We start from the raw sequence: 27907 nt of genomic DNA, 5'->3' as shown, positions 1-27907 counted from the left end.
TTCAAGTATGACTGAGGCAACAAGGAATGACATAATCTGTTTAGAGCTAGCCTAGCAAAGAGGAGTTAAAGCTCAAATGATAGAGGATATTAATTTTCTACTTTTAAGTTTACTTTAGAATATTTTTGTTAAAGATTTATACCCTGTATTGGTTCTGGGAAGTCGGGGGAGGGACGGTTGGGAGGGGTGGGGTTTGGGAGGGGAGAGGAGGGGGTGGGAAGTAAACATTTATAAAAGTTTTTTTTAAAAAAAAAATTCAATTAAAAAAAAAGTGCTGTTATACCAACTGCAATATATATTTGTGGAGCATGGAAGTGTACAACCATAATTAAACAGTTAAATGTTCTCCCACAACACTGCTTGACGATCTTCCACATCTCACATTGTGACCACATCCCTAAGGAAGAGGTACTACAAAGATTAGTTTTAGAACACCTATTGAGTGTGAATGAACGTCAAATGCAGTTTGTTGACCATATTTTATGCATAGTGCATAAAACCAGGTGCCCAAACACTTAAAGGAGTTCTTAAGATTACTGCTATCCCTTGGAATAATGCCAGAGATGCTGTAAATGATCAAAACCAATGGAAAACACTTCTTGGCAATGTGCTCTGTATACGATCTAATGATGATGATGATGTTGATGACTCTAGTATGATCTCCTTTGATTGCAAGTTAAACCATAATTTAACATTACTGTAGATTATCCAAATAATTCAAAGTACACTGAAGATGTTTCCTTGAATGGGGACAAAACTTTTGCAATCAAATTGCTAAGCTCGGAGCTCAAACCAATTATCCAAATCTATCAGAATTGCAAACCAAAGCCTGAAATAGATTTATTTGGACATACTAGTAAACCACCCTCTTGAGAATAGGATCGCTGTAAGTGCAGAGCTTGTTCAAATGGCAGTACAGGTAGTCCTTGACTTGTAATAATTCATTTAGTGACCATTCAATGTTACAGCGGCACTGAAAAAATGGGATTTAAAACCGGTCCTCATATTTACAACCTACAAAGCATCCCTATGGTCATGTGATCAAATTGTGGTCGCCAGGAATCCAACATGTATTTACAATGGTTGCAGCATCCTGGGCTCATACAATTGCCATTTACAACCTTACTAGCCAGCTTCCAGCAAGCAAAATCAACCGGGAAAACTGGATTTGCTTAAGGACCACATGATTCACAATCACAGTGATTCACTTATCAACTGTGGCTAAACAGATTCTAAAATTGGGTGCCTCAACAATTGCCTCACTTAAAAACAGAAATTCTGATCTGAACTGTGGTTGTTACGTATATGACATAGATTAGTGCAGTGTTTCTCAATCTTGGCCACTTGAAGATGTCTGGACTTCAACTCCCAGAATTCCCCAGCCAGCGAATGAAGTCCAGATATCTTCAAGTAGCCAAGGTTGAGAAACACTGGATTAGTGTTACATTTTGACACAAATAAGTGTGTGTGTGTGTGTGTGTGTGTACACACACACACACACACACACACACACTTATTTGTGTCAAAATGTAACAATATATATATATATATATATATATATATATATATATATATATATATATATATATATATATATATATATATATATATATATATATATATATATATATATATATATATATATTTGCTCTTTATCCATTTTTTAAACTATTGTTAGGCAATATTGTTATTGCCAATATTTATGAAAGTTTTATATTGTGGAAATGCCCAGAATAGAATTAATAATTCTTTTTTTTTGCAATTTGTTTTTATTTGTAAACATAAAAAAACAACATAAAAAAAATTCTCATCCATTACATACAGCAGGTTGTTTGATTACAAGTGTTTATGCATCCATATTCTCAATTACATTTACAATCACAGATTTTTCATCTAATATAACTAGATACCTCACTTTCATTGTACAGTGTATATTCAATTACAATTAATATATTTTTCTCAATAAACCTAATTCCCCTACATTCTTGCTTGTCTGTTTAATAACAATATACCTTTATATAATCACATATCCCGATATGAAAAAAAAACCCAACTATTTATATTTGTATATCACTGTTTTCAATGACGTATAATCCTACCAATCAACTATCAAGTATGCTTATGTTGATTATTGTCCTTGTACATCCTACATTGAAACAAAGATGTTATTCCGTCATTTTTCAACAAGGTATTCTAAATAGTCACTTCATTTATATGTATGTATGTATGTATGTATGTATGTATGTATGTATGTATGTATGTATGGGATTAGAACCTGTGCTGTATTACATCTTGGGCAGAATCAGTTAGCCATGATAAAGGAGGAGAACCTTGTGGCTTAGTGGTTAACACATCTGCCTAAGATGTAATACAGCACAGGTTCTAATCCCAGTAAGGGTATGGCTAGTGGATGAGAGCTAAATAGCTTGAAATAGATCTATACTAGTCTCCCTTTATTTATTTATCAGCACAAATACAACAAAAATGTAACAAAGGCAACAGTAAAAATATTGGGTTTCTGTCTGGATGGTCTCTTGTGACAAGCTGATAGACAGAGATAGGAAGCAGTAAGCTTCCTCCCATATTTGGGCATACCAGGGGCTGTGACACTATCTATCTATCTATCTATCTATCTATCTATCTATCTATCTATCTATCTATCTATCTATCTATCTATCTATCTATCTAGTGTGTGTGTGTATACCAATTTTTAATTACTTATTAAAATTATTTATCAACAACAAAATATCTTTATCATATATACTTAGAGTTATACATTATATCACCAATCCTCTATCAAGTATACATAAATTCATTGTTATCCTTATCCATTTTAAAACAAAAGTTCTAAAGTATTCAAGAATTAATAATTCTGAATTCGGTATATCTTATTCTCCGTGTTAGATTTGTTCTGTCCTCTTCTGTTTTTGATGGAATATGCCAAAAAATGTTAAATGTTAGGTGATTAAAAAATAGAAAAACAAAAGAATCATCTGGACTCTGCAAGCTGGGCAGGGAATGCAGTGACTTAAAACCTGCTGGCTTAGTGCTACATGTTGCTTTCGCCTGTTTGAAATAACGACTCTGCAGAAGGGTGTCATCGCATAATACAAATCATAACAAATACATTCACTGGGGAATTGTATTTTATGGGTGGTTTGCTTTTCACTTTCAAGATTTGAATGATCTGGGATCAGCTGCCTTGGTTTACCTGTCTGTGACATGGGGATAATAGCACTTACCCATGGGAACCCTTTTGAATTTCTGCCCGAACAGTAGAGTATTATTAATTTTTAGATTGATTAGCTTCTGTCAGGTACATGGAAAAATTGTATGTTGTTGGCAGTGCTTTGTGCTCTAAGTCACTCTAACTCATTTACTTTCCTCCCCAGGTGCTTAAAGTGTGCAGATGCCCCCTGTCAGAAGAGCTGCCCAACTAATCTAGACATCAAGTCATTTATCACAAGTATTGCAAACAAGGTAAAAAAAAAAAGAGGCAGAGGAAAAAGAAAAGCAGGAAGAAAAAGAAATGAAAAGCAAAAGCTGCGGTGGCTGCAGTTATTTTCTATGATTGAATTACAGCCCTTATCTTTGTGTGTAGCTTAATGAAATAATGTTTGGAGCAGCTATTACAAAATTTAGCAGACTTTTCTTAATTGCATAATTATTCTTGCTACTTTCCTGCGGAGATACTGTATGCTAAATACATAGCTGGTATATAGTACATTGACTCTCAAATATCTTTCTATGGGTTTTGGTTTTAATATATCTTAACGGATATTGTTTTGTATTTCATGTGTTTGTGTGTGTGTATGCATGTGCGCATGTATGTATGTATGCTTCTCTGTGTATACACATCAGTGGTGGGTTTCAAAAAAATTTGGAACCTACTCTGTGGGTGTGGTCTCCTTTGTGGGAGTGGCTTGCCGGCCATGTGACCTGGTGGGAGTGGCTTGCCGGCCATGTGTGTTCTCTCTCTCTCTCTCTCTCTCTCTCTTTCTCTTTCCTTCCTTTTGTCTCGCTGCCCCTTTTTTCTTTTTTCTTTCATCTCTCTCTCACTCTTTTTCTTTCTTTTTTCTTTTTTTCTTTATTTATTTCTTCCTTTCTTTCTCTTTCTCTCTCTCTCTCTGTGTCAATCTGTCTGTCTCTCTCTGTGTGTGTGTGTGGCAGTGGTGGGTTTCAAAATTTTTTGGAACCTCTTCTGTAGGTGTGGCCTGCTTTCCGGGTCCACTGGTGGAACCTCTTCTAACTGGTTCGGTAGATTTGACGAACCGGTTCTACCGAATAGGTGCGAACTGTTAGGAACCTACCTCTGCTACACATATACATACATAGACATATTGTACTGTATTCACTATCTGTTGTATGTTCTATAATGTCACTGTATAGGGAGATTTTTTTAAAGAATGGGACAGTTAGATACTAAGTGGTAGTAAGCAGCATCAATTTCAGTTATATGGATGGAGTGAAACTAATACAGAGAATATTGAATGGCACCTGGTTTTAACCTTGATTGTATGCCATACCAAACTATAATCTTTATAGCCCTTTTCAATTTTGGATGGTTACCCTGTAGGAATTGGATCCCAGAGGTTGAGAACCTGTAGTAACTTCTCTTCTCCTTTGAGTCAGTTGGCATTAGCTAGTAGGATATATGCAGCAGAGGCTTTTTGAAGTTGAGAGAAAATCTCCATTAAATCCTGGTTTTCTTCTCTCCAGATTGTGTTTATTTATGGTATATATTTTTGTTAGGTTTCTGATTACCTTTATTTCATAGCTTAAAGTGCATGTTGTATTCCTTTCTCCATTGTTATTCTCAGTGTTATTCACATAGAAAGATAATGTACTAAAACAAGCTCAAAGATAACGTAACTGAAGTTCAGTTATATTGATAAACTTCCACAGATCAGTATAGGCAAGAACTGGGTCGCCATGGTTCTACTCCAGCCTTTCAATCAGTATACATGTTAGAATTCACCCGGCACTATGAGCATCTATGGATGGCAGAGGTGGGTTCCTACCAGTTCGCACCTATTTGGTAGAACCGGTTCATCAAATCTACTGAACCGGTTAGAAGAGGTTCCACCAGTCGACCTGGAAAGCAGGCCATACCTACAGAAGAGGTTCCAAACTTTTTTGAAACCCACCACTGGTCCTTGGATATGATTATTCTACACTATCATGCTCATATTTATAAAACTCAGTGCCTCTGTGAAAGGTAAGGATGACTACTGCGTTTGTGGTGCAATCAGAACATTGCGTGTGTTGAAGTTGTTTTAAGTTGTTGTCTTTAGAACAGAAAAATGGTAGCTGAGGATTCAGTTCCAGATCTGTCAAACCTGGAATATAATTGCGACTTAAATATTATATAATCAAGAATATTGTACCAATTCAGTTCCTACTATTTTAGTAGATTGACAATATTATTTACTTCAAAAACAAAACAAAACAAAATTTTAACATATCAGTTCAGTCAACTGTGGGAAGGGTGGGGACCAAAAGAATGTATCTCTATGATTTATATCATACAGGGAGTCGTAGAGTTGTATATGCAAGGAATTCTACTGTGGATTCACAAGACTCAATTTTAACACAGCACAATACAGGAGGCTATATAATGTATTGCCTTTACTTTGGAAAATGAGAAAGTGCCTTAAATTTTAATATTAATGGTTGTTGATTGATGAGTACATTCCCCGGAGTCTCTGTTTTCTGGTATATAGTGCATTTTAACTCCGGACCATAACACATCTGGTGGGAGCTTTTGCAATAATGATGCCGTTAGTCTTAGAGGTACAAAGCTGTTTTGTCTGTCGCTTATTTATTTGTTTGTTTAATTTATATGCCCATATATATATATATAATTTGGTTTCAGTGTAATGCCGTGGAAGTATTAACTAGCAGCCTTGTTCCGCTCGCATCCTGAGCGAGTAGCAGACTTCAGAGGTTGGACCAGTGCTTGAGATCAAAGGAAAAGCAATAACATAGATGGGGTGGGAGATACTATAGTTCTCCCCCCTGTATATATTAACTGTCTACGTGCTAAGAAAGCACCCACGGTTTTAAAAAAAACAGACCTGGATGTGGGAGGTATGAGAAAGTACAGTGCTCAGGTTCCTACTCCGTGTTAGTGGCTTTATCATTGCTTCCTAAACAGGGTCTCCCGTGAAATAATAAAGAGTTTGTAGAAATCTCAGGTATTCATTTAAGCGGCTTTCATTATAACACTCCCCCCCCCCTCTCCTTTCTTCTTTTGCTGGAATATATAGCAAATGCATTCTTTTGTCAGGTATTTAAGAGGTTTATTGTATGGAGTGTGTTTTGCTGGAAAACTACTGTAGCAATCATAAAAGGTCAGGGATTCTTGTTCTCTAAAGCCTGAGGCGTTTCAGATATTTCCCGGGCGTGCACAATGTAAGTCTCTTCTACATCGCGTTTCCTGTAGGTTTCAAATTGGCAAGAAAGGGAAGAATACTTTTCTAAGTGGAGAGGGTAATTGAATTGCCAGTCTCTGCGATTCATGCCTCAAAACTCTTAGAGAAAAAGATGCCACTCTATTGTAAATTAGTGCGGTTCTGTACTAGCCCAGGCCAAAACTTAACTTTTCATCCCTTTTCATGAAAGAGGATTACATCTCTGCCTCCGAAAGGGTGAAGACTCCATTGGTGTGTCTTTCCGGGGGGGGGGGGGAGAGGGGAGTGCGGGGTGTGCGTCTGCATAGTCAAGTTCACACAGTTGAACTCTATCTCAACAGATGAAACATACCTTCAGAAGCCTCATCCTGTGCCAGGTGCTTTGGGCGGTGGGTAAGCCACGGAGAGGAGAAAGACAACAAACATAAGAGTTTGCCCCGGTACAGATCATTTGCTACTAAATATCAGATGTGTATAAAAAAGATTTTTCTGAGAAGCTTGAAGGGATCATAATTTATTCATGCTTTCACCAAGACAAATCTTGTTAAAAAGCAAATGTTTGCTCTGTTGTAAAAGAAGGGAAAACACATGAAAGGATGCATGGCATCTTCTTGTTTATTTCTCATTTGTATTAATAGGACTTGCCCTTAACATGCCAGAGGCTAATATTATCATAGCTAAAGGTGCATCAATCCTGGTATTCAGTTGCCATTGATGTGTTGTTGTTTTTTCTTTAAAAAGACCCTTTCTTAAGTTACTGAAACGAATAGAAGCCCACCAGGGGTAGTGGTGATTTGGAGTGGGTTGCAGAACCAGCAGAGGACTAGGCTGGCCACGCCCCCGAACCGGTTCCCTGATTTCTTTTGCTATTGCTGACATGTTTCTGCGCATGCGCAGAACAATTTACAGTCAACTGAGCCGAGGTGGCGCAGTGGTTAAATGCAGCACTGCAGGCTACTTCAGCTGACTGCAGTTCTGCCATTCGGCTGTTCAAATCTCACCGGCTCAGGGTTGACTCAGCCTTCCATCCTTCCAAGATGGGTAAAATGAGGACCAGGATTGTTGTTGGGGGCAATATGCTGACTCTGTAAACCGCTTAGAGAGGGCTGAAAGCCCAATGAAGTGGTATATAAGTCTAACTGCTATTGCTATTGCATACCAAGTGGTACAGGAACCCACCCCGAAGCCTACATACTACTATTATTAAACTACAGCATAAATATTACCTGTATTTCTGTGCTACATTGATCAATTTCTACTAGCAGTATATTACTATTGCTATTACATTATTATTAATATACAATAGAGTTTTAACTTTTACAGATTCTCAACTGGCTTTAAATATTCTCCCTCTCTGTCTCTCTCCCTCTCCCTCCCCCCCCCCCTCTCTCTTTCTCTTTCTCTCTCTGTGTTATTTTCTTTCAGAATCTATCCTTCAGTTGCGGGAAGATGATACCTAAGATGGTATTCTTGCTTCCCAACTAAATTTGAATTCTTAGGTTTCTGGACATGGGGAAAAAGGAAGGAGAAAGGTGGAAGCCAGCATAAATAGGGTTTTGCAGATCCTGCATTTCCCCCAAAATTGGTTGCAGAGAGAATATGAGAGGTTGCAGAGAGGGTAGGAAGGGAAATCATCTTGCTTCTACTTAGAAACATTTCTGCCAGAAGAAAAACAATATTGGATTCTACCTGAAAAGCATATTATATCAAAAGAAGGTCTCTTTCTTGCCATTGGTAAAATAAAGTATCTAGCTTTCCTATTTTGATATTCCTTTAAAAAAATATTTGCTGGTTACTCGTTTGCAGAGTTTTCATCTGTTTTGAAAATGATGAACCTGAGTGAACCACAATCCGTAGCATTTTATTTTTATTAAATGAATGTTCCCATGGATGGTCAGTTTTGTTTCTTTTTCAGGTTTTTGCAAGCCTTTATGTGTGTGTATGTGTGTGTGTGTGTGTGTGTGTATGTATATGTACACACACACACACACACACACACACACACATATATGGGAGGAAGCTAACTGCTTCCATATCTGTCAATCGGCTCGTCACAAGAGTCCATCACGACAGAAACCCAATATTTTTACTGTTGCCTTTTGTACATTTGTGTTGTATTTTTTGCTTTATTTATTTATCAGCAAAAAATACAACATATATATATATATATATATATATATATATGTATGTATGTATGTATGTATGTATGTATGTATGTATGTATGTATGTATGTTGTTGTATTTGTGCTGATAAATAAATAAAGGGAGACTAGTATAGATCTATTTCAAGCTATTTAGCTCTCATCAGCTAGCCATACCCTTACTGGGATTTGAACCTGGGCTATATTACATACTAGGCAGAGATCTTAGCCATTAGGCCACAGGCTCTTATCTGTTATCAGCGAAGCCAGAGTGAAAGGTATCTATTAGATTTTTTTACAACCCCCGGTATGCCCAAATATAGGAGGAAGATCACTACTTCCATTCTCTGTCCTTCGGCTCGTCACAAGAGACCATCCAGGCAGAAACCCAATATTTTTACTGTTGCCTTTTTGTTACATTTTGTTGTATTTGTGCTGATAAATAATATAATTGATATATATATAATTCATCATGGTTATTCTTCTACAATTTGAAAGTAACAAATAACGGCTAGATGAGATAATAATTAGGCATTGTTCTTCCTTGTCCCTTTAGACTATAGTGCAACATATAATCTCTTTTGTAATAAATCCACTCAACCTGAAATCCTAACCATGTCCGTTCAAATGTGTGGATATGAAAGAATCATCTCACAAATTCCCAAATAGTAAATTTGAGCAATGTGCTCCCTCTGGATTATGCAGACCATGATAATCAAAATTAACTAAGCTAGTTAGCAAATGCTGAACAAAAGTAGCATTACCAACATAATAGATTACAATTATTTCTACTTGTTTTGCTGTAGACTGGAATTAATGTTCAACTAATGTGTAAGATTTGTAGACAAGATTTGCTGGCAAGATTTGTAGACGTATGACATCCTTACTAAAACCAAACCAAAAAAAAAAAAATCCCATTTATTTGAAACGAAACTTTAAAGCTTAATTAAAAAATATCCTAAAAGTACTTTTTTATGAGATTAATCACATTAATGTATTTCCAGGTGAGTTCTCTAAGAAGCATGTCTCTGCAGTTTAACATGTAGTTGGTATTCTGTCTCTGTTTATACTGTATAACTATCTATCTAAATTGTTTATTAATATGCTTATTACAGATTTTTACATGTAAAAGATAAACATGAAACTATATGGAGATGACTTGAAAAAAAGATAAAAGTGCAAAGGACCACACAGATTGAAAAAGAAAAAAAGAAAAAGCTAATTAAAAAAACAACTACAGATCTTTAGAGTAGTTACAAACCAATTTAGGAATATTTCTCCCTCTTTAAAATTACATTATATTCTCTTACGTCCCATATTCAACACTTTTAAATCAGCAAAGCATTTTTTTTTCTGATTTCAGTAAAAAGAACTTATGTGTTTCCATTTTTTTGTAAAAGCTATAGGTTATATAACTAATATTTAAAGTAAATAATTTGTGAGAAATGAAATTTTCATAATTGTCATTGGAATTATGCTGTGAAGCTGGTATATCCAAGATACTGACATAATTTACACTCTTGTGTCAATGCTGGATAGATTTGGGCTCCACAATTAAACATTATACATAAACATGTGACAAACTCTGAACGTTAATTAGGATGAAAGAAGATAAGTTGGACTAAGCAGAAGAGCACAATAAATTGACAGAGTTTGTTACGGAAAATACATTTAGGGTGTAATTTAATTTGGCCCTTACCCATAGTAAGTATATGGTAATTTTGGCATAAAGTCTGACAAATGTATTTTGTTTATCATTTCAAGACAGGTGGAAACTGTACACTTATTTCTTTCAAAGATATACATAGTTCCTTTCCCTCCTATTTTTTGGGGGGAGGGTTTTTTGCTTAACATTTATCATTAAAAGATTTCTGTCAGACTTAAAAATCTACACATTTGAGTAGGTCGTGGGTCAGCGTTCCAAGTATCATGTAGAATTAAATCAGAGTCCAAAGCAAAACGATACTTAAAGTTCCAATTTAATAGATCAGACATCTTGGCATTATGCTATGAAATCCCAATTCTGGAAGTTACATCAGAATCCCACCCAGTTAAAAGTTCATGATCTTGTCCCCACGCCCATAATGCATCACATGGTCCAATCTTCTTCTTCCACGCTGGCATCCACACCCAGCTGCTTCCAGTCAGGTGCAAAGGTGCGGAGACAAAAGATGACCTTGAGCTTCTAGAAAGGAATTTTTTTATTTTGAAAACAACACATTCTACCCCTTGCTAATTCCCACCCTTAATGAGACTGTGGCAGGCCAAAGATTCTTTAAGGAACCGCTGCAGGCCTGACATCGTGATTGTTTCATTACTCTTGAATAGATAGATTTTAATTTTCTTTATTCTTTTTCTTTCACTTCCTGCAAATTTCATTACTGTTTATTTATTTCGCCTATCCACCACGGTTGTTTATCTTGATTCCCATTTCAAAATATCTCAGATTGCAGGTTCCCATCAGTGGTTAACTATGGCAGCTACTGCTTCTGTGGCTGAGGAAGGTGGGACTTGTAGTCCCCCCAAAAAATCTGGGGCATCAGGTTGGAAAATGCTACTGTGGCTCCTTGTTAAATGCGAACTTTTCATTTCACTCCCTCCTTTCACTCCCTCTCTTTGTCTCCCTTTTTATTTATTACGGTGCTTCCTTCTCTCTTCCCCTTCCCTCTGTTTTGTGTTTAATTCTATCATTTAAGATTTAAAATGTAATGAAACACAGACGTTAGACACGAGAGGGCCTGTTCTCAAAATGACAGCTCAAATTGTGCATGCAAATTGGAGACTGTGTGTGAAAAGTCTGTTACTCATTTGCACAAGCCATGCGCGCTCATGCGTGCCATTTAAAACTGCTACATTTAATTTTAATAAGTGGGGCTTCAAGAAAATGTCTTTAATTTTAGAGGCAGGGTAGATGTCACCTACACGCCACTAAAAAATTGTTGCCAAAAATCAACCTGCCAAGAGTTCAGAAGCAAAATGATACATGGAATCATTAACACGAAGAAGGGATTTTTTCTTCTTTTTTTAGGGTAAAAAAAAAAACTTACAGCTTCTATGCACTGAGTTATAATTACATAGAAATATGCATTTTAATTAACCTTTCTAGTAGGATTTCTGAGGCATGGTTTTTTTTTTTTAAAGTTGAGTTTTATTGAGGTTTCCCCCCCCCCTCCCTGCTCATCTTGATCTTTTTCCAGGTCACTGAGTACAAATGCATTCAAGAGAAAAGTAAGGATGTTGTTAATGTATTTGAAATACTGACTTTTCTTAAGATGTCTATCAGTACTTAATGTACTAGGATGGCTGACAGCTGGTTTCGGTTGCCATAGTGTAATTATGTAGAATAGACTGTCTCGATGACACTGCTTCAATGAAAGAATATCTCGCATTCTAGATGACAAAGACTAAATGACATTACAAGAACCAGCATACGGTTCTTTTTCTGTAGCTGTGTAAAACTATAGCACTGTTTTGATGATGCAAGTCAAGTGATGTGATGTAAAGATCAATCGCTGAAATAAAATGCATATTGATAGCCTGTCATAGTCTCCGTTCATTTGTTCCACCTCTTCTTCTATTGTTCAGGAAGCACACTACTCACAGCATGCTATCTGAAGTAGCGTTTAAAAACGCATGATTTGTAACTTCCAAATTTAATAGCACTTAGCAATAACACTTACTTATACACCGCTTCACAGTGCTTTTACAGTCCTCCCTAAACGGTTTACAGGTCAGCTTATTGCCTCCAACAATCTGGGTCCTCATTTTGCTGACCTCGGAAGGATGGAAGGCTGAGTCAACCTTGAGCCCTGGTGAGACTGCAGCTGGCAGTCAGCAGAAGTAGCCTGCAGTCTTGCATTCTAACCGCTGTGCCACCATGGGTCATAAGGCATTCATCATCTTCCTAACTCTGATTAGTTAATTAATTAGTTAGGTTAATGCAATCTCCTGGCATCCTCAAAGACAAATGCTTGTCACTTCAAATTGTCCCCAACCATGGACTTGTTGGACTTATTCCAAGTATAATCTTGTACTTCTTTTTAGTCCATCCATCCATCCATCCATCCATCCATCCATCCATCCCATTCATTACCTTATTTTCTAGTTATTTCAACCATGGTCATTTCTTCCCGTGTGTAATCTAATTATAACTTATGTTTGAAGTAAGTAAGGTCTGTTTTCAGGTCATTGCCTTGAGAGAGTAGTTTTTATTTGATGCAGGATTATTATTATTATTATACAATTGTATCACAGCGGCCAGTTGTTTCGCCGGATTTGGCATTGGTTACTAGTCGGGCCTCACCCAGAGGCCTAGGACGTCGTAACGTATTTTCATAATATGCGTGCAGATTCAAGCATTGTGGCTTTTTGCATTTGACTGATGGTGATTTTGTCAATTTTTAACTGTTTTAAATGTAATTCCAGTGCTTTTGGAATAGCACCCAGTGTGCCAATTACCACTGGAATTACCACTGCTGGTTTGTGCCATAGGCGTTGAATTTCGATTTTTAAGTCCTGGTATTTTGCGATTTTTTCATGTTCCTTCTCGGCGACCCTGCTATCACCTGGTATTGCAATATCTATTATTATTATTATTATTATTATTATTATTATTATTATTATTATTATTTCATAATTCAACAGTATCTATCTTTTGTTGCTCACTCTTTCTCATCATCCAGCCTGCACAACTTTACATTATCACCATAGCTTTAACTATCTCATTTTTGTTGCCATGGAAATAACCTTATAGTTCATGATCTGGTATAATTTTTTTCCCCACCATGATCAATTTCTTTATTATTCTAGCACACTGTCCATCTTTAACTATTCTTGAGACCAAGTAAACAAAACACTTCTTTTTTCCCTTTCTGTTCCCCCCCACTTTTCCTTCTTTTTTTCTTTTCCTCCACTTTTTACATTTTTATTTTTTCCCCCCAATATTTTTCTACACCATGTGGATTGTATTCGTTTTATCTGTATACTATGTCTTCAGCAGAATTATTAAGAAGCATAATCTCATTTCTTAAATTATATAATTGTCTAAGTTCTCGTATACCTAAAATATTCAATTTAGGCTGTTGTATTTTATGTTTTCCTTGGTCCAGGCTCTCCCATTCTAAAACAACTTTCCTTGAAGCTTAGGGTAGCCATGTATCATCTCCTCCAAATCTACTTGTGAGTGCTTAGCCGAGGTGTCACAGTGGTTAAATGCAGCACTGCAGGCTACTTCAGCTGACTGCAGTTCTGCAGTTTGGCTGTTCAAATCTCACCGGCTCAGGGTTGACTCAGCCTTCCATCCTTCCGAGGTGGGTAAAATGAGGACCCGGATTGTTGTTGGGGGCAATATGCTGACTCTGTAAACTGCTTAGAGAGGGCTGAAAGCCCTATGAAGCGGTATATAAGTCTAACTGCTATTGCTATTGCTATTGCTTAGCATTGTTCTCTGGTCACTAGGAGAGTACTTTTAAAGCCCTACATGGTATCGGACCTGGTTACCTGAGAGACCACCTCCTGCCATTTACCTCCCAGAGACCTATTACATCGCACAGACTAGGCCTCCTCCGGATTCCATCTGCCGGCCAATGTCGGCTCGCGCCCCCTCCCCGGGGGGAGGGCCTTCTCTGTAGCTGCTCCGGCCGTATGGAACGATCTCCCCGTTGAGATCCGGACCCTTACTACCCTTCTGGCCTTCCACAAAGCGATTAAGACCTGGCTGTTCCGGGAGGCCTGAGGCTGTTGAATTATCCAGCCCCATCCTATGTTATGACTGTTGCTGAATTTTTAATTGTTGTTTTTTTTATTTTTGTACCCCCCTTCCCTTCTTATTGTTAGCTGCCCTGAGTCTTCCGGGAATAGGGCGGCATACAAGCTAAATAAAACTCTAAACTCTAAACTTTCTGGTCTAGGCTCATCTGACACCAAAATCTGTCCAAACATTTCAACATGTCAGACTTTATGCAGGCCAGTAATGGAACTAAAATGCTGGCAGGGCAAAGATTCAAGAATATAGTACAGCTCTGAAAAGGTACTAACGAAAGCTTTAATGAAGAAAATGGCTACTGAAAACTGGATTCAGCTTCCATGAATGGCAGGCCCCGAATTCAAATTCTTTTTCAGATCTTTAGGTCCTAAGGGACTAAAACCACAGAAATGATTGGCACTTGTACATCATTATTATAGCAGTCTGGTCTGGTCTTTGGCCCTTTGCTCTAGCCTTCAGATAGCCATTTCCATGCAGTTTTCTTGTCAGCAGTATTGAAGTGATCTGCCCTTCCCTGCAGTGATCCCATACCTAGTTGTCTGCATGCCACTTTAGCTAAAGTCAGTGGAGATTTTTAGTAATAATGGTGGAGAATTAATTTGGTTTGCCCTTTAAAATAGTTTGGTCCAATTCAATCTAGCTGCATGATTAAAATGCATTGGAAAGCATGTCTGTATAATTTAAGTACATATAAAGGGTACTTGACGTTAAATCAGGGGTGGGTTCCTGCCAGTTCTAACCTCTTCTATAGAAGAGGTTCCACAAATCTAGAGTGCTGTTTAGAACCGGTTCCAGCTCCCTCCCCCCCCCACGCCCGTCCGCACCACACTTGTCCCGCCTGCTGCTCAATGATTGGCTGTCTCACCAATCCCCCCGCCCTCCTCTAAGAGTCCTATCTAAACCTTAAAGTCTTAAAGCTGTCAAGTTTGAACATCCCTGGGTTTTTTTTCTCTAAAGGGTTAGGGGTGCAAGGGTCTTGTAACTTGACAGCTTTAAGACTTGCGTGCTTCAAAAGCCAAAGTTTCTGAGCCAACATTTTGGTTGCTAAGCAAGAGCGTTGTTAAGTGGGTTTCACTACATTTTACAAGTTGGCCACGCCCACCCAGTCATATGACTGCCGAGCCACTCCCACTCGGTCACATGGCTGGCAAGCCACCCCCACCCGGTCACATGGCTGGCAAGCCACTCCCACAAAGCAGGCCACACCTACAGAAGAGGTTCTAAAAAGTTTTGAAACCCACCACTGCGTTAAATGCAAATATAGGTAAAATGCATTGTTTCTTTTTTATTCCCAACACGTTGTGCAGACTGTGTCAGATGTTTTTAAAAAGAGATATATTACTGTAACAGAACAAATTTGTGCTTCTACAAATTTGAAAGTTATAGAAGCCAGAACACAATTTTTCCCAATCCCTGTTCTGGAATAACATATATGGCATTGTAGTGCCAGTCTATAGTCTTGCTTTCCAACTTCAAAGAAAGCTGCACTGAATACAGTGACATTTGTGTCTGAATATTGTGCCTATCAATATTCCGTGAAGCCATCTTTGCAAACAACAAGCTACACATTGTAGTTTATTAAACTATAATTTAAGCTAGCATGGTTCATTGCTCCTTTGCTTCTCTCTTTAAATGGTAAATAAGACAGAAGTACTTTAATTTGATGTTTATATCTGGGATCACAGCTTATTGGTTAGAAACCAGCCAAGGTTCTTTATGAATTAAAAATTTATTGTGTATCATGATCATCATAATCATCTTACCCATTGTCTATCTACTATAGAAGGGATGCTATGGCTCAGTGGCTAAGACGCTGAGCTTGTTGATCAGAATGGTCAGCAGTTTGGCAATTTGAATCCCTAGCGCCACTGTTGTGGCCCAGCAGGAGCCGTTGGAGCTGCCACCAGACTCCGACAGTGAGTAGGCCCTGGAGGATGTGGAGGACCCTGGACAGGGTTCCAACTCCGAACAGGGCGCAGAGAGGCGGGTTGGCCACCAGGTGGCATCTGAGCCTTGGATCAGTGGGGAGGAGACAAGGGAGAGTGATCCAGAAACCAACTATGAGTTGTTCCAGGATGCACGCCGTCGAAGGGCTACTTGGCGTCAAGAACAACTACGTAATTACAGGAGGTAATTACGCTCAGCTGATGGTCATTAGGCTCCTCTCCAGACTATAAAAGAGACTGCTTGTGCCACGCCCTTCTTGCAGAAGTCAACGCTTTGACTAAAGAGAAACAAACTTGGCAGGCTGGATTGCTGCCAGAGTTTGTCTGAATTGCTGCCAAAGTTTGTCGGCCTTGCTGCCAAGGTCCTTTTCTGTTTGTTTACTTCGCTTTCAGCCACCAAGAGTCTGAACTTGTTATTAAAGGACATTCTCATTTAAGCTTGCCTTGGCATTCGTTACTAGATGGAGGAGGCGATCAGAATACGCCACCTAACAGAATGAGCTCCCGTTACCAGTCCCAGCTTCTGCCAACCTAGCAGTTTGAAAGCATGTAAAAAAGGCAAGTAGAAAAATAGGGACCACCTTGGTGGGAAGGTAACAGTGTTCCGTGCGCCTTTGGTGTTTAGTCATGCCAGCCACATGACGACGGAGACATCTTCGGACAGCCCTGGCTCTTTGGCTTTGAAATGGAGATGAGCACCGTCCCCTAGAGTCAGGAACGACTAGCACATATGTGCGAGGGGAACTTTTACCTTTACCTTTATCTACTACAGGGTGAAGGCCTCTTCTGCATGTTTCCAACCAATAAGCTTTCTTTTGCCAATTGGGCCGCAATACTTGCTGGTGAAATTGATCTGTCTTCTTTTAAGTCTCTTTCATGGATGCTCTTTATCAAGTGGAATCCAAATTTTATATATTGACTTGTTAATGAGTAGAACATAAACTTAGGTTTGGATATCATTCACTGTTCTTCCTTCTTTAATGACAACCTGTGGAAATCAGTCTGCTATTTGTTAACTCGGTTTATAGTTTTATAAACCAGGTGGTTTAATAAAGTCTCCTTCAAAGTTTAAAAATGATAATGTGGGGGGAAAACCCTCAGCAACTGGGTGCTCCATAACAGGAAGCCAAAATAAAGCACATTTTGATTTTTGATTTTACTTTATTTGTATGCCGCCCTTTTCCCTGAGGGGACTCAGGGCGGCTCACAATTCAGGGGGAGGGAAGGACAAACAAGTTACAAACATGAAGACAATATATCGTTAAAAAAAGCGCAACAGTCATACCATTCGAGTGGGGTTGAAGTCTTTAGCCCCAGGCCTGTCGGGACAGCCAGGTTTTAAGGGCTACGCGGAAGTTCTGGAGGGTGGTGAGGGTACGAATCTCCACGGGGAGTTCGTTCCAGAGGGTCGGAGCAGCCACCGAGAAGGCTCTCCTCCGGGTAGTTGCCAGTCGACATTGGCCGACTGATGGAACTCGGAGGAGGCCTAATTTACGGGATCTTATTGGCCTGGATCTTATTCAGTGTTGCCTGGACCTTCTTAGAAAGAAGACTTTGCCAATGATTTTGAGCTTTTTTTGTGATTAAATCTTTGATCTTTGTGTGGAACTAAATCTTTCATCATTCCTGGATTAAACCAAGCATGTGTGAGGAAGGAATAAAAATATGCTCTTTTGTTTGCAGTAGAAAGTAGGGATGGAGAATTGAATTGGGGACCATTCTGAAGATTTTCATTTCCAGCTTCTTCTCTTAACTGTGTTCATGTATACTGTCTTAGTAGGAAAGTTTCATTAAAATTAGATGGATTTACTTTTATGGAAGGGCTGTTTTGGGCTGATGGATAATGATAAGCATTCCTTCTATCCTAATTATGTAGAACACAACTTTAGTGATGAAGTCTAGAAGGCATTATATTGGGGGAGATTGCATTATATATTGAAAAAAAAAACCTACTGATCAGAAAATCTCTGCTAGGTGCATACATAATATGTGCCGGAACCAGAGGAAAATCTAAATGGTAGGAGCATTTCCTGATAGAAAATGTAATTTTTTCTGGTCTAACAGTTATTGATCCAACATCTTTTAATAGGTTTTTCCAAGTAAAAACATTCTCATTTACATGCATATTATGTAATGCTTCCAAGTGATACATGCAAAGATCTGCCTCTTGTCTGCTACCAATTATTGATGTCTGCTTAAGACTGGCTTCTATTCTTTTGGTTACCAAATGCAGTACTTATTGACATTTTGATAAAGGGAAGCGCGAAACATCCTGTCCACTTAGATGCATGTTTGCTGTGGAATTGCCCAACAGAAGGCATTTTGTAAACAAAGCATGAACAGGCATCTGTTAAATTAAAAACATTTACAAAGCATTCTAATATCTAAGGCTCTTTTCATTCATGAATAATGGTAAGAAGTGGACCTGTTTGAATAATTGTAATTCATTTTTTGGTCCTATCTTGCAGGTCCAGGCTTGGAATCCTGCTGGTCACTTCAGTTAAATCTTCTTAAGAGGACCTGGCCCTCATTGAGAGGGCTGTGGTGCCTGCACTAAGCCAGCTGACAGAATTCCTAATAAATAAGAATATTGTCTCGCTTGGTCTTTCTCAGAGTTCAGGATTTCGCAGTCGTTAACAGGAAGCAAAGCAAAGGGAATTAAAATTGAGGAAGATAAGAGTGGCTGGGTAGGAAGCTTGGTGTAGCCCCATCTCCTCTTGTACAATGCAGTAAATAGGTGCTTTTTATCTTCCCACTTTAGAGCTCAGACAGAATGAGTAGCCCAGTGGTGGGTTTCAAAAATTGTTCGAACCTACTCTGTGGGTGTGGCCTCCTTTGTGGGAGTGGCTTGCCGCCCATGTGACCGGATGGGAGTGGCTTGCTACCCATGTGACTGGATATGAAGATGCCGACGACACTTGTCAGAACCACCTTAAATTACCTCACACACAGCACTGGCATGCATAAGAATATGATGTAAACTTGTTTTTTACAAGGCATCTTTGGTTTGCATTAAAACAACTTCAACACACGCAATGTTCTGATTGCACCACAAACGCAGTAGTCATCCTTACCTTTCACAGAGGCACTGAGTTTTATAAATATGAGCATGATAGTGTAGAATAATCATATCCAAGGACCAGTGGTGGGTTTCAAAAAGTTTTGGAACCTCTTCTGTAGGTGTGGCCTGCTTTCCAGGTTCACTGGTGGAACCTCTTCTAACCGGTTCGGTAGATTTGACGAACCGGTTCTACCAAATAGGTGTGAACTGGTAGGAACCCACCTCTGGAGTAGCCCAAACTCACTCAACTTTTAAGCCTATGGAAGGGCTAGAATCTGGGTCTCCCCTCTTTTAAGCAAGCCCATTAACACTAAACCCTACTGGCATCCTCTTCCTCTCCAACATATGCATATTATTTTATTAAATTTATATGCTTCTCATCTCCCTGACAAGGAGACTCTGGGTGGCTTACAAAAAAGTAAAAAAGATAAATGTACTATAAAAAGAACTTATTTTTTTAAAAAACCTATATAAAAATGGATGGCGCCAGGGCGAGATCTTATTACCTCATCAATCATCTGTATTGGTGGGTGCCACTGGCAGGACCCCAGGCCAACTGGCAAAATCAGGTTATGATATTTTTTCAGAAGGCCAAAAGGGTGGGAGCAGTTCTCACCTCCGGTGGTAGAGTGTTCCATAGGACAGGGGCCACAGAAGAGAAGGCTACTTGATCCCAGCCGCCAGAATTCTTTAGCGGATGGGGGTCCATAGCAGATGCCTTTCTGTGAGATGAATGGAGCGGGCAAGTTCCATTGAATTGTTGGTCTCATTAGTCCTATTTATATGCTTGTACGTGCAGTTGCATAAGACAATAAGGAAGCGTATGGTAGACATGGTTGTAATGAGCCGAGGTGGCGCAGTGGTTAAAGGCAGCACTGCAGGCTACTTCAGCTGACTGCAGTTCTGCAGTTCGGCTGTTCAAATCTCACCGGCTCAGGGTTGACTCAGCCTTCCATCCTTCCGAGGTGGGTAAAATGAGGACCCGGATTGTTGGGGGCGATATGTTGACTCTGTAAACTGCTTAGAGAGGGCTGAAAGCCCTATGAAGTGGTATATAAGTCTAACTGCTATTGCTATTACTATTGAATTTCGGTTCTTGTAAAAAAGTTATTCTTCTATTATTTCACATAAGCTAGCAAGAAAAACCGGAGGGAGATTTGGTTCACAGGCATAAAGACAACTGGTTAGTTCTTATACTGTTGTTTAGATTTTGCTTTTTAATTAATATTAATATCTTTCATTGTTTTCGTGATCTTTGAAATAATTTAAAAGTGCTAAAACATACCAGCCACAATGCAGTTCAGAATTCACTTGCTGTATTCTTCTTTAATTTGTTTGCTATATTATTCTTTAATAAAATGGTAGCTCATGATGCATACTTCCCAGTGGTTACATAGTCCATGTAAACTGTACATAATAGGTTTAAATGCAATGAATAATGCATATTGGCATAAATTTAATCACAATAATAACCCAGTAACAGAGGAAAACATTCAACATTTGAATTTACATAATGGAAGAATTCTAATGAAGATGCCACACAAGTAAATTAGTACGTGAAAATTTCTCTTTTAACTGTTATATAATTAATTGGTTTTAACAGGAAAAAATAAGCACCTGTTGAATAGGTTGCAGAGAGCATTCTATCAATGCATTAAAATGACTCCACATTTGCATGTGCTGATTTGGCATTTATAAGTAAATACCTTTTTTAAATTTCAGCTTTAGTGTAAAAGACATCTGGTTTGATATTTCAACTTTCATCATGTACTAAAAGACTCTAACATTCTGACAAATGAATTGAGTTATATTTTCATGCATTGCTTCCTTTAAAATGACAATATGCAGCTTGACGGTTACCATCTAGATTAACTAGGAATGTTAATGTAAGGCAGTTTGCAAGAATGATGGAATAAGACCAGCCCACTCTCCATCTGTTTCTTTTTTTATCATTGTGCCCGAAGCTTTGAAAGCAACTTTATTGCTTCACATATTTTAAAATTAATCTTTTCAACAAATATTTTGTCAAAGCTGCTTAATAATTTCTTCCAATTTTCTATTTGTCATAAGAGAGAGTGGACAATTGAATAGAATGTATCTGTGAAGTATAAAAATGGAGAAGACTAGATGTGTATTTCTGTCTCTTTCTTTGTCTCCAGTAGTTGACCAGCTGTGGAGTACAGCTGCTTCAAATAATCATAGATAACCAGTTATTTTCTTCCATAAATTTGGAATATTGATTTCTTACGGAGCTCAAAATGCTTTCCTCAAACATATGATGTTCTTTACACAAAGGGATAAAACAGTCCAGCCTATCAAAAACAGCACCACAAAAAATCAGATTAGGAACACAAGTTGTAATAGGGAAGTAAATGATAAGTGAGCAACTGTCTACCCTAGACAAGTTCAAATCACCAGGACCTGAAGGATTACACCCCAGGGTTCTGAAGGAACTGGCAGACGAGATCTCAGAACCACTGACTATAGCTTTCAGAAATCCCGGAGCACCGGGGAACTGACAGAGGACTGGAAAAGAGCTGATGTGGTTCCCATCTTCAAAAAAAGGAAAACAAAAATAGATCCAGGAAACTACAGACCTATCAGCCTGACCTCAATACCAGGAATGATTCTGGAAAAGATAATCAAGCAACGAATTAGCGAACACCTAGAAGTAAACAAAGTAATAGCCAAAAGCCAACATGGGTTTGTCAAAAACAGATCATGCCAGACTAATCTTACTGCATTCTTTGACAAAGTGACAAAATTAGTGGACCAGAGGAATGCTGTCAATATAGTTTACTTGGACTTCAGTAAGGCATTTGGTAAGGTAGACCATAACCTACTATTAGATAAAGTAGAAGAATGTGGGTTAGACAGCATCACCACCAGATGGATTCGTAACTGGCTGACCAACCGCACTCAATGTGTAGTCCTCAATGGAACTGCATCTACATGAAGGGAAGTACGCAGTTGAGTACCCCAAGGCCCTGTTTTAGGCCCAGTACTCTTCAACATCTTCATCAATGATTTGGATGAGGGAATGAATGGGGAAGCCATCAAATTTGCAGATGATACCAAGCTGGCAGGAATAGCCAACACTCCAGAAGATAGGCTTAAGATACAGAAGGATCTTGACAAACTTGAACATTGGGCACTATCTAATAAAATGAAATTCAATGGTGAAAAGAGTAAGGTTCTACATTTAGGCAAGAAAAACAAAATGCACAGGTACAGTATAGGTGGTACCTTGCTCAATAGTAGTAACTGTGAGAGGGATCTTGGAGTCCTAGTGGACAATCATTTAAATATGAGTCATCAGTGTGCAGCAGCTATCAAAAAAGTCAACACAGTTCTAGGCTGCATAAACAGAGGGATAGAATCAAGATCACGTGAAATGTTAATACCACTTTATAATGCCTTGGTAAGGCTACACTTGGTATATTGCATTGAGTTTTGGTCGCCACGATGTAGAAAAGATGTAGAGACTCTAGAAAGAGTGCAGAGAAGAGCAACAAAGATGATTAGGGGACTGGGGACTAAAACATATGAAGAACGGTTGCAGGAACCTGGTATGTCTCATTTAATGAAAAGAAGGATTAGGGGATACATGATAGCAGTGTTCCAATATCTCAGGGGTTGCCACAAAGAAGAGGGAGTCAAGCTATTCTCCAAGGCACCTGAGGGTAGAACAAAGAGCAATGGGTGGAAACTAATCAAGGAGAGAAGCAACTTAGAACTGAGGAGAAACTTCCTGACAGTTAGAACAATTAATCAGTGGAACAGCTTGCTTCCAGAAGTTGTGAATGCCCCACTACTGGAAGTCTTTAAGATGATGTTGGATAGCCATTTGTCCGAAATGGTATAGGGTTTCCTGCTTAGGCAGCGGGTTGGACTATAAGACCTCCAAGGTGCCTTCCAACTCTGCTATTGTATTATATTCATTCATTGCGCCAGTCATACAGCATGTAGCTTGCCTTATTACAAGATTTTTTACCTCATATGTTTTCATGCAAGTTTCCACTTCTAATTTATCTGGTAGCAAGACTATTTTTCGTATTTTTCAGACCGGTTGTGTTTTCCTGTTTTGTTTATGATTTTTAAACCAGACTCTTCTGGCTTTTATTCTGATTAAACTTCTGACTGAAGCCAGGATCTTTCTGTTGAAACTGCCCTAAGAGGGAAAAACTGAAGAAAGGATCTAGGGAAAGCACTAGGGAAAGCAGGAGATTCAGGCAGTTCAAATGAGTATAAGTGTCAGCGTTCCAAGTATCATGTAGAATTAAATCAGAGTCCAAGGCAAAACGATCCTTAAAGTTCCAATTTAATAAAGCAGATATCTTAGCACATCTGTGTAAATCCCAATTCTGAAAATTACATCAGAATCCCACCCAGTTAAAAGTTCATGATCTTGTCCCCACACCCACAAACCATCACATGGTCCAATCTTCTTTCACGCTGGCGTCTCCCCCCACCTGCTTCTGGCCAGGTGTAAAAGTACAGACACAAAAGATGACCTTGGCTTCTAGTAAAGAATGACAACAATACATTCCACAATCCTACTCCTGTCTATTCCCCCTTCCCATCAGCTATACTAATGAAACAGCATAATGAAATAAGAGAAAGTGTGGCAGGCCAAAATTCTAAAAGGAATATAATTGCAGGCCTGACAATAAACTTATTGCAAGCTTAATGTCTCTACAAGAATCTGACCAACTGTCCATTAATGGAAATGAGTGGGAGATAAGAGAGGCATTCAAGGTGTGCTGGACTTGGATCCCTTGCAGGTGCACAGGGACTCTTGACTTAGGACATGTTTGATCCCTCCCTTGGGCTCAGCCTGGTCATCTCCTACAAGGCCATTGCTACCACTTGTCAAAGTCTATAGAGATTCTCAGTCATGCAGGTCATGGCTGTGCCAAAGGTGCTTTTTCCAAAAGGTAACTGGACTTTTTTTTTTCCTTCACAGCATTTTGCTTCTTCAGTTCTGACTTCTTCAGAACTGAAGAGAGACTTCTTGGATGAGAAATGAAACGTCTTCAAGGGAAACAAAGAAAATCCTTTTGCCTTTTCAAAATGCCTTTTGAAAAAGCACCTTTGGGACACTTGTCAAAGTGAAATAAATATCGAAGCAAGTGTTTGGGGGTTGAATGAAAGGTTAAGAAGCAATGGTTGTTATTTAATATTTTGCTGTTAAAATATTGATCGCCCAAAGAACAACAGCTTTTTAACAGAGCTTAATGATTGTAAGGAAAATGACATATGCAAGTAGAAAACGGAAGCCTTTAGCCCCCATGCTTGACTAGAGTTTTGTAAGCTGTAGTGTATGTAGCATCTAATAATCAACCAAACCAAACTATTGTTAGAAGGTCTCTTAAATGGAGGCTGCAGAAATAGGTGAGTAAGCATAAGTGAGTAAGTATTCGAAGTAACTCTTTAACTCCTTCAAATTTTCCTCTTACATTTTTTAATTAATATAACTAGTAGTCTTGCCCAATGTATTTAGTTGCTTCTCCTATCAATGACATGCGGTGAGGTTTATGGCTGGGGAGGCAGCAATTTTTTTAGACTTGTGGACTTTTAACTCCCAGAATTCCACAGCCAAGCATGCTCAGTTCCGATTTAAAGCAACAGCATTTGTTTTTCTCCTTTGATAAATGAGTTTCCTTCTTTCTTTTTCTTTTTCTTCTCCCTTCCCCTCCTTCCACCCTCTCTCCCTCCCTCCCCCCTCTCACAAACACATACACACAAAGTTGCACCAGGAGGATGAAGTTTGAATTCCTCCCCCTCCCTCCGACCCACACGTACCTTTTCCAGCTTTCTCAGAGAGGATTTCAACTCTGCTCTTGCCTGCCATCATGAAAAGAAAAAAAAATGTAAAAGGAAAAAGGCAAGAGCTGAGGTCAGGCTGAGCTAGTTGCTGCCAGAGTCACCGTGGATGACTCTGCTTAACTGTTTAAAAAAGCCTCTAAAAAGCACCCTCTACGGGAGGAGGCAGGAGAACGACGTGCCTCACCTACATCAGGAATTTTTCGGCTTTTAACTCTTGCTTAACTCTGCTCAAGTGATCATAAAATGCCTAAAGTCAGACTAGATGAGGCACGTTGTTCTCCTGCCTCCTCCTATAGAAGGCGCTTTTTAAGAGGCTTTTTTAAACAGCTAAGCAGAGTCATCCATGGTGACTCTGGCAGCAACTAGCTCAGCCTGACCTCAGCTCTTGCCTTTTTCCTTTTACATTTTTTTTTCTTTTCATGATGACAGTGGTGAGACTCTGCCTCCCCTGACTGCACATCCCTGTCTCCTATAAAGATCAGCCACAAATAGAAAAATAAAAGCCAAAAGAAGGGAGAAAGTTTGATGAATGAACAGAAATTAATTGCCCTCATGGTTCTCCAACTTGTACCCTCTAGATAGGTTGGATGCTTTTAAATTTTTATTCATTAAATTTTTATCCTGCCTTTATTACTTTTATAAGTAACTCAGGGCAGGAGCATCCTCTTCCCCCCCCCCCCGCACAACAACAGCCCCTTGAGGTGGGCTGGCCTGAGAGAAAGTCAGTCTCCTGGTTTCTAGGCTAGCATCTTAACCACCACAGAGAACAGACTCCCTATTTCTTAAATAATTTCTCAGGTTTTGTCCAATATGCTGTGTTGGAAAAGACTGCTCCAATAAGAGCAATATTTGGCATATCTATCATTTCAGACTGCAGATTTCATGGGGGTGGGTGGAATTATTCACTATATATTTTCAGATATTGTAAATAATATGTTGGGAAATACAGCACTCAGTTGTTGATGCAAAAGAAAATACAACACTTATTAGATGGTGAGGTGTTTGGTGTGAGGCAAACCAGCTGCCCTTAGTCTCTCCAACAGCTGATCTGAATGAATTTTTGGTAATGTACCAACATTATGTGTCTGTTTTATACATTAATAAGTCTACTTTGCCAAAGGTCAGTAGTGAAGCTTACGGATATGTGATCAGTAATAATGAGAGGAAGTATCTTGATTGATCTTTCAGATGAGATTAACATTATGAGCAAAACTGTATTATCTTGCAATTTTATCTAGCTAATTGATTTAGGATTGCAGGGTGCCATTTTAGACACTTTCACAGATTCAGTATTATTTCTACGTAGAGATAATTCTGCTATGAATAGATGGCGAAGAAGCATAAAATCCATCTCGGCTAATAAGGAAATTTCAATCGTTAAATATGACACGATTGAGAGAGGATTTAAAAATCTGTAAGAATAGGTAATATGTTTTTTGTATGAAATCATATATTATTGTAAAAATAATTATGTATAACACAGCTCATGCTATACAGATAAAATAATGCAAGCAGCTTGTCTAACATTCTATATTTCCTCTAATATGAGATTGCAGTGTTTTTTTTCCCCTTATTTCTGCAGAATTACTATGGAGCTGCCAAAATGATCTTTTCTGACAATCCACTTGGACTATCATGTGGGATGGTATGTCCAACTTCTGATCTCTGTGTGGGAGGATGCAATTTATATGCCACTGAGGATGGACCAATTAATATTGGTGGACTGCAGCAATTTGCTACAGAAGTAAGTAAAATGTATTTAGATAATTCTATTTTTCCTTCTTTACTTTGCACAAGATTTTTCAGTAGTCCTTTTCTTTTGGAACCTAATTAAAGCAGATATGATAAGATTCCTTTTCTTCATATAGAACACAAAGCACAGAGTTACTAGCAATTAAGAAACTAGTTTTATGTTCTAAAGTAAGCACTGCATAATGTTTATAAAAATATCATTTATTCAGGTTTTCAGCTCCACGTATAACTTTCAGGATAGATGTACAAGTATAAAGTTAAATGTATATTGGATCTTCACCAAGTTAGTTAACAATGATTCCCCCCCCCCATTTTCATCATTATTTCAGTTACTTAACTACAGTCCAGCTACCATAGTCTGAATTCAAAACATAATAATTCAAGTAGAAAATCAGAGGTATTAAAATGCCTCACTTGTAAGAAAGAAAAGACTCACTAGGATGTTAAGGCATTAAAAAAAAAGACAGGATGATGCCACTATTTGAAAAAATCCAATGTTTTAGTCACCTGAATATCAGGTGGACTATTTGGAATATTTGGAATGGAATATTTGAAAATGTCTTTGAAATATTCCAGCCCCAAATCATTAAAATCTTTGGGTGTGATAATGACAATTTTTAACTTTGTTTCCGAGAAACATGTAGCTAGTACTGATTTAATAATAAAATATATGTGCTGAAAAGATTTATACTCGTCTACAGCATTGATCTGAATATGAGAAAAACCAGGTATAGCAAAGAGTTTTCATAATATTAGGTCTAAATATACCACTCTCATTTAAATAAGGTTGGATTTTGTGAACTTGAATTTTATGTTAAAACTTGCATGCTTTATGAATTTTTTTTATTCAATTACAAACAACATGCTATGATAATGAAATTGCCCTTATTGGTCTTTGTTTAAACTTGGGTCATTAAAAGTTTGTTATTATATAGTATGCTACTCACAAACCCATTACACTATTACGTTTTGGAATAAGCAACTTTTTTCAGGCACAGAAT

At 38.4% G+C, this 27907-nt stretch overlaps 1 protein-coding gene across 2 annotated transcripts in view; it reads left to right on the top strand.

Moving 5' to 3' along the window:
• DPYD (dihydropyrimidine dehydrogenase) overlaps window positions 1–27907 on the top strand; it is a 646680-nt gene that overhangs the window by 168640 nt on the left and 450133 nt on the right. For both annotated transcript variants that reach the window (XM_087719294.1, XM_087719293.1), the window contains 2 exons: window positions 3393–3480; window positions 26737–26898. In XM_087719294.1, coding sequence (XP_087575420.1) covers window positions 3393–3480; window positions 26737–26898 — 250 coding nt within the window. The remainder of the gene's footprint in view (window positions 1–3392; window positions 3481–26736; window positions 26899–27907) is intronic.

The sequence above is a fragment of the Thamnophis sirtalis genome, unplaced genomic scaffold, assembly GCF_051295495.1.
Source record: "Thamnophis sirtalis isolate CommonGarterSnake01/CBP01778 unplaced genomic scaffold, rThaSir2_p1.2 scaffold_7, whole genome shotgun sequence".
Taxonomy (NCBI): Eukaryota; Metazoa; Chordata; class Lepidosauria; order Squamata; family Natricidae; genus Thamnophis; species Thamnophis sirtalis.
Note: the sequence above shows the minus strand (reverse complement) of the source record. Positions and strands in the feature narration are given on the sequence as shown.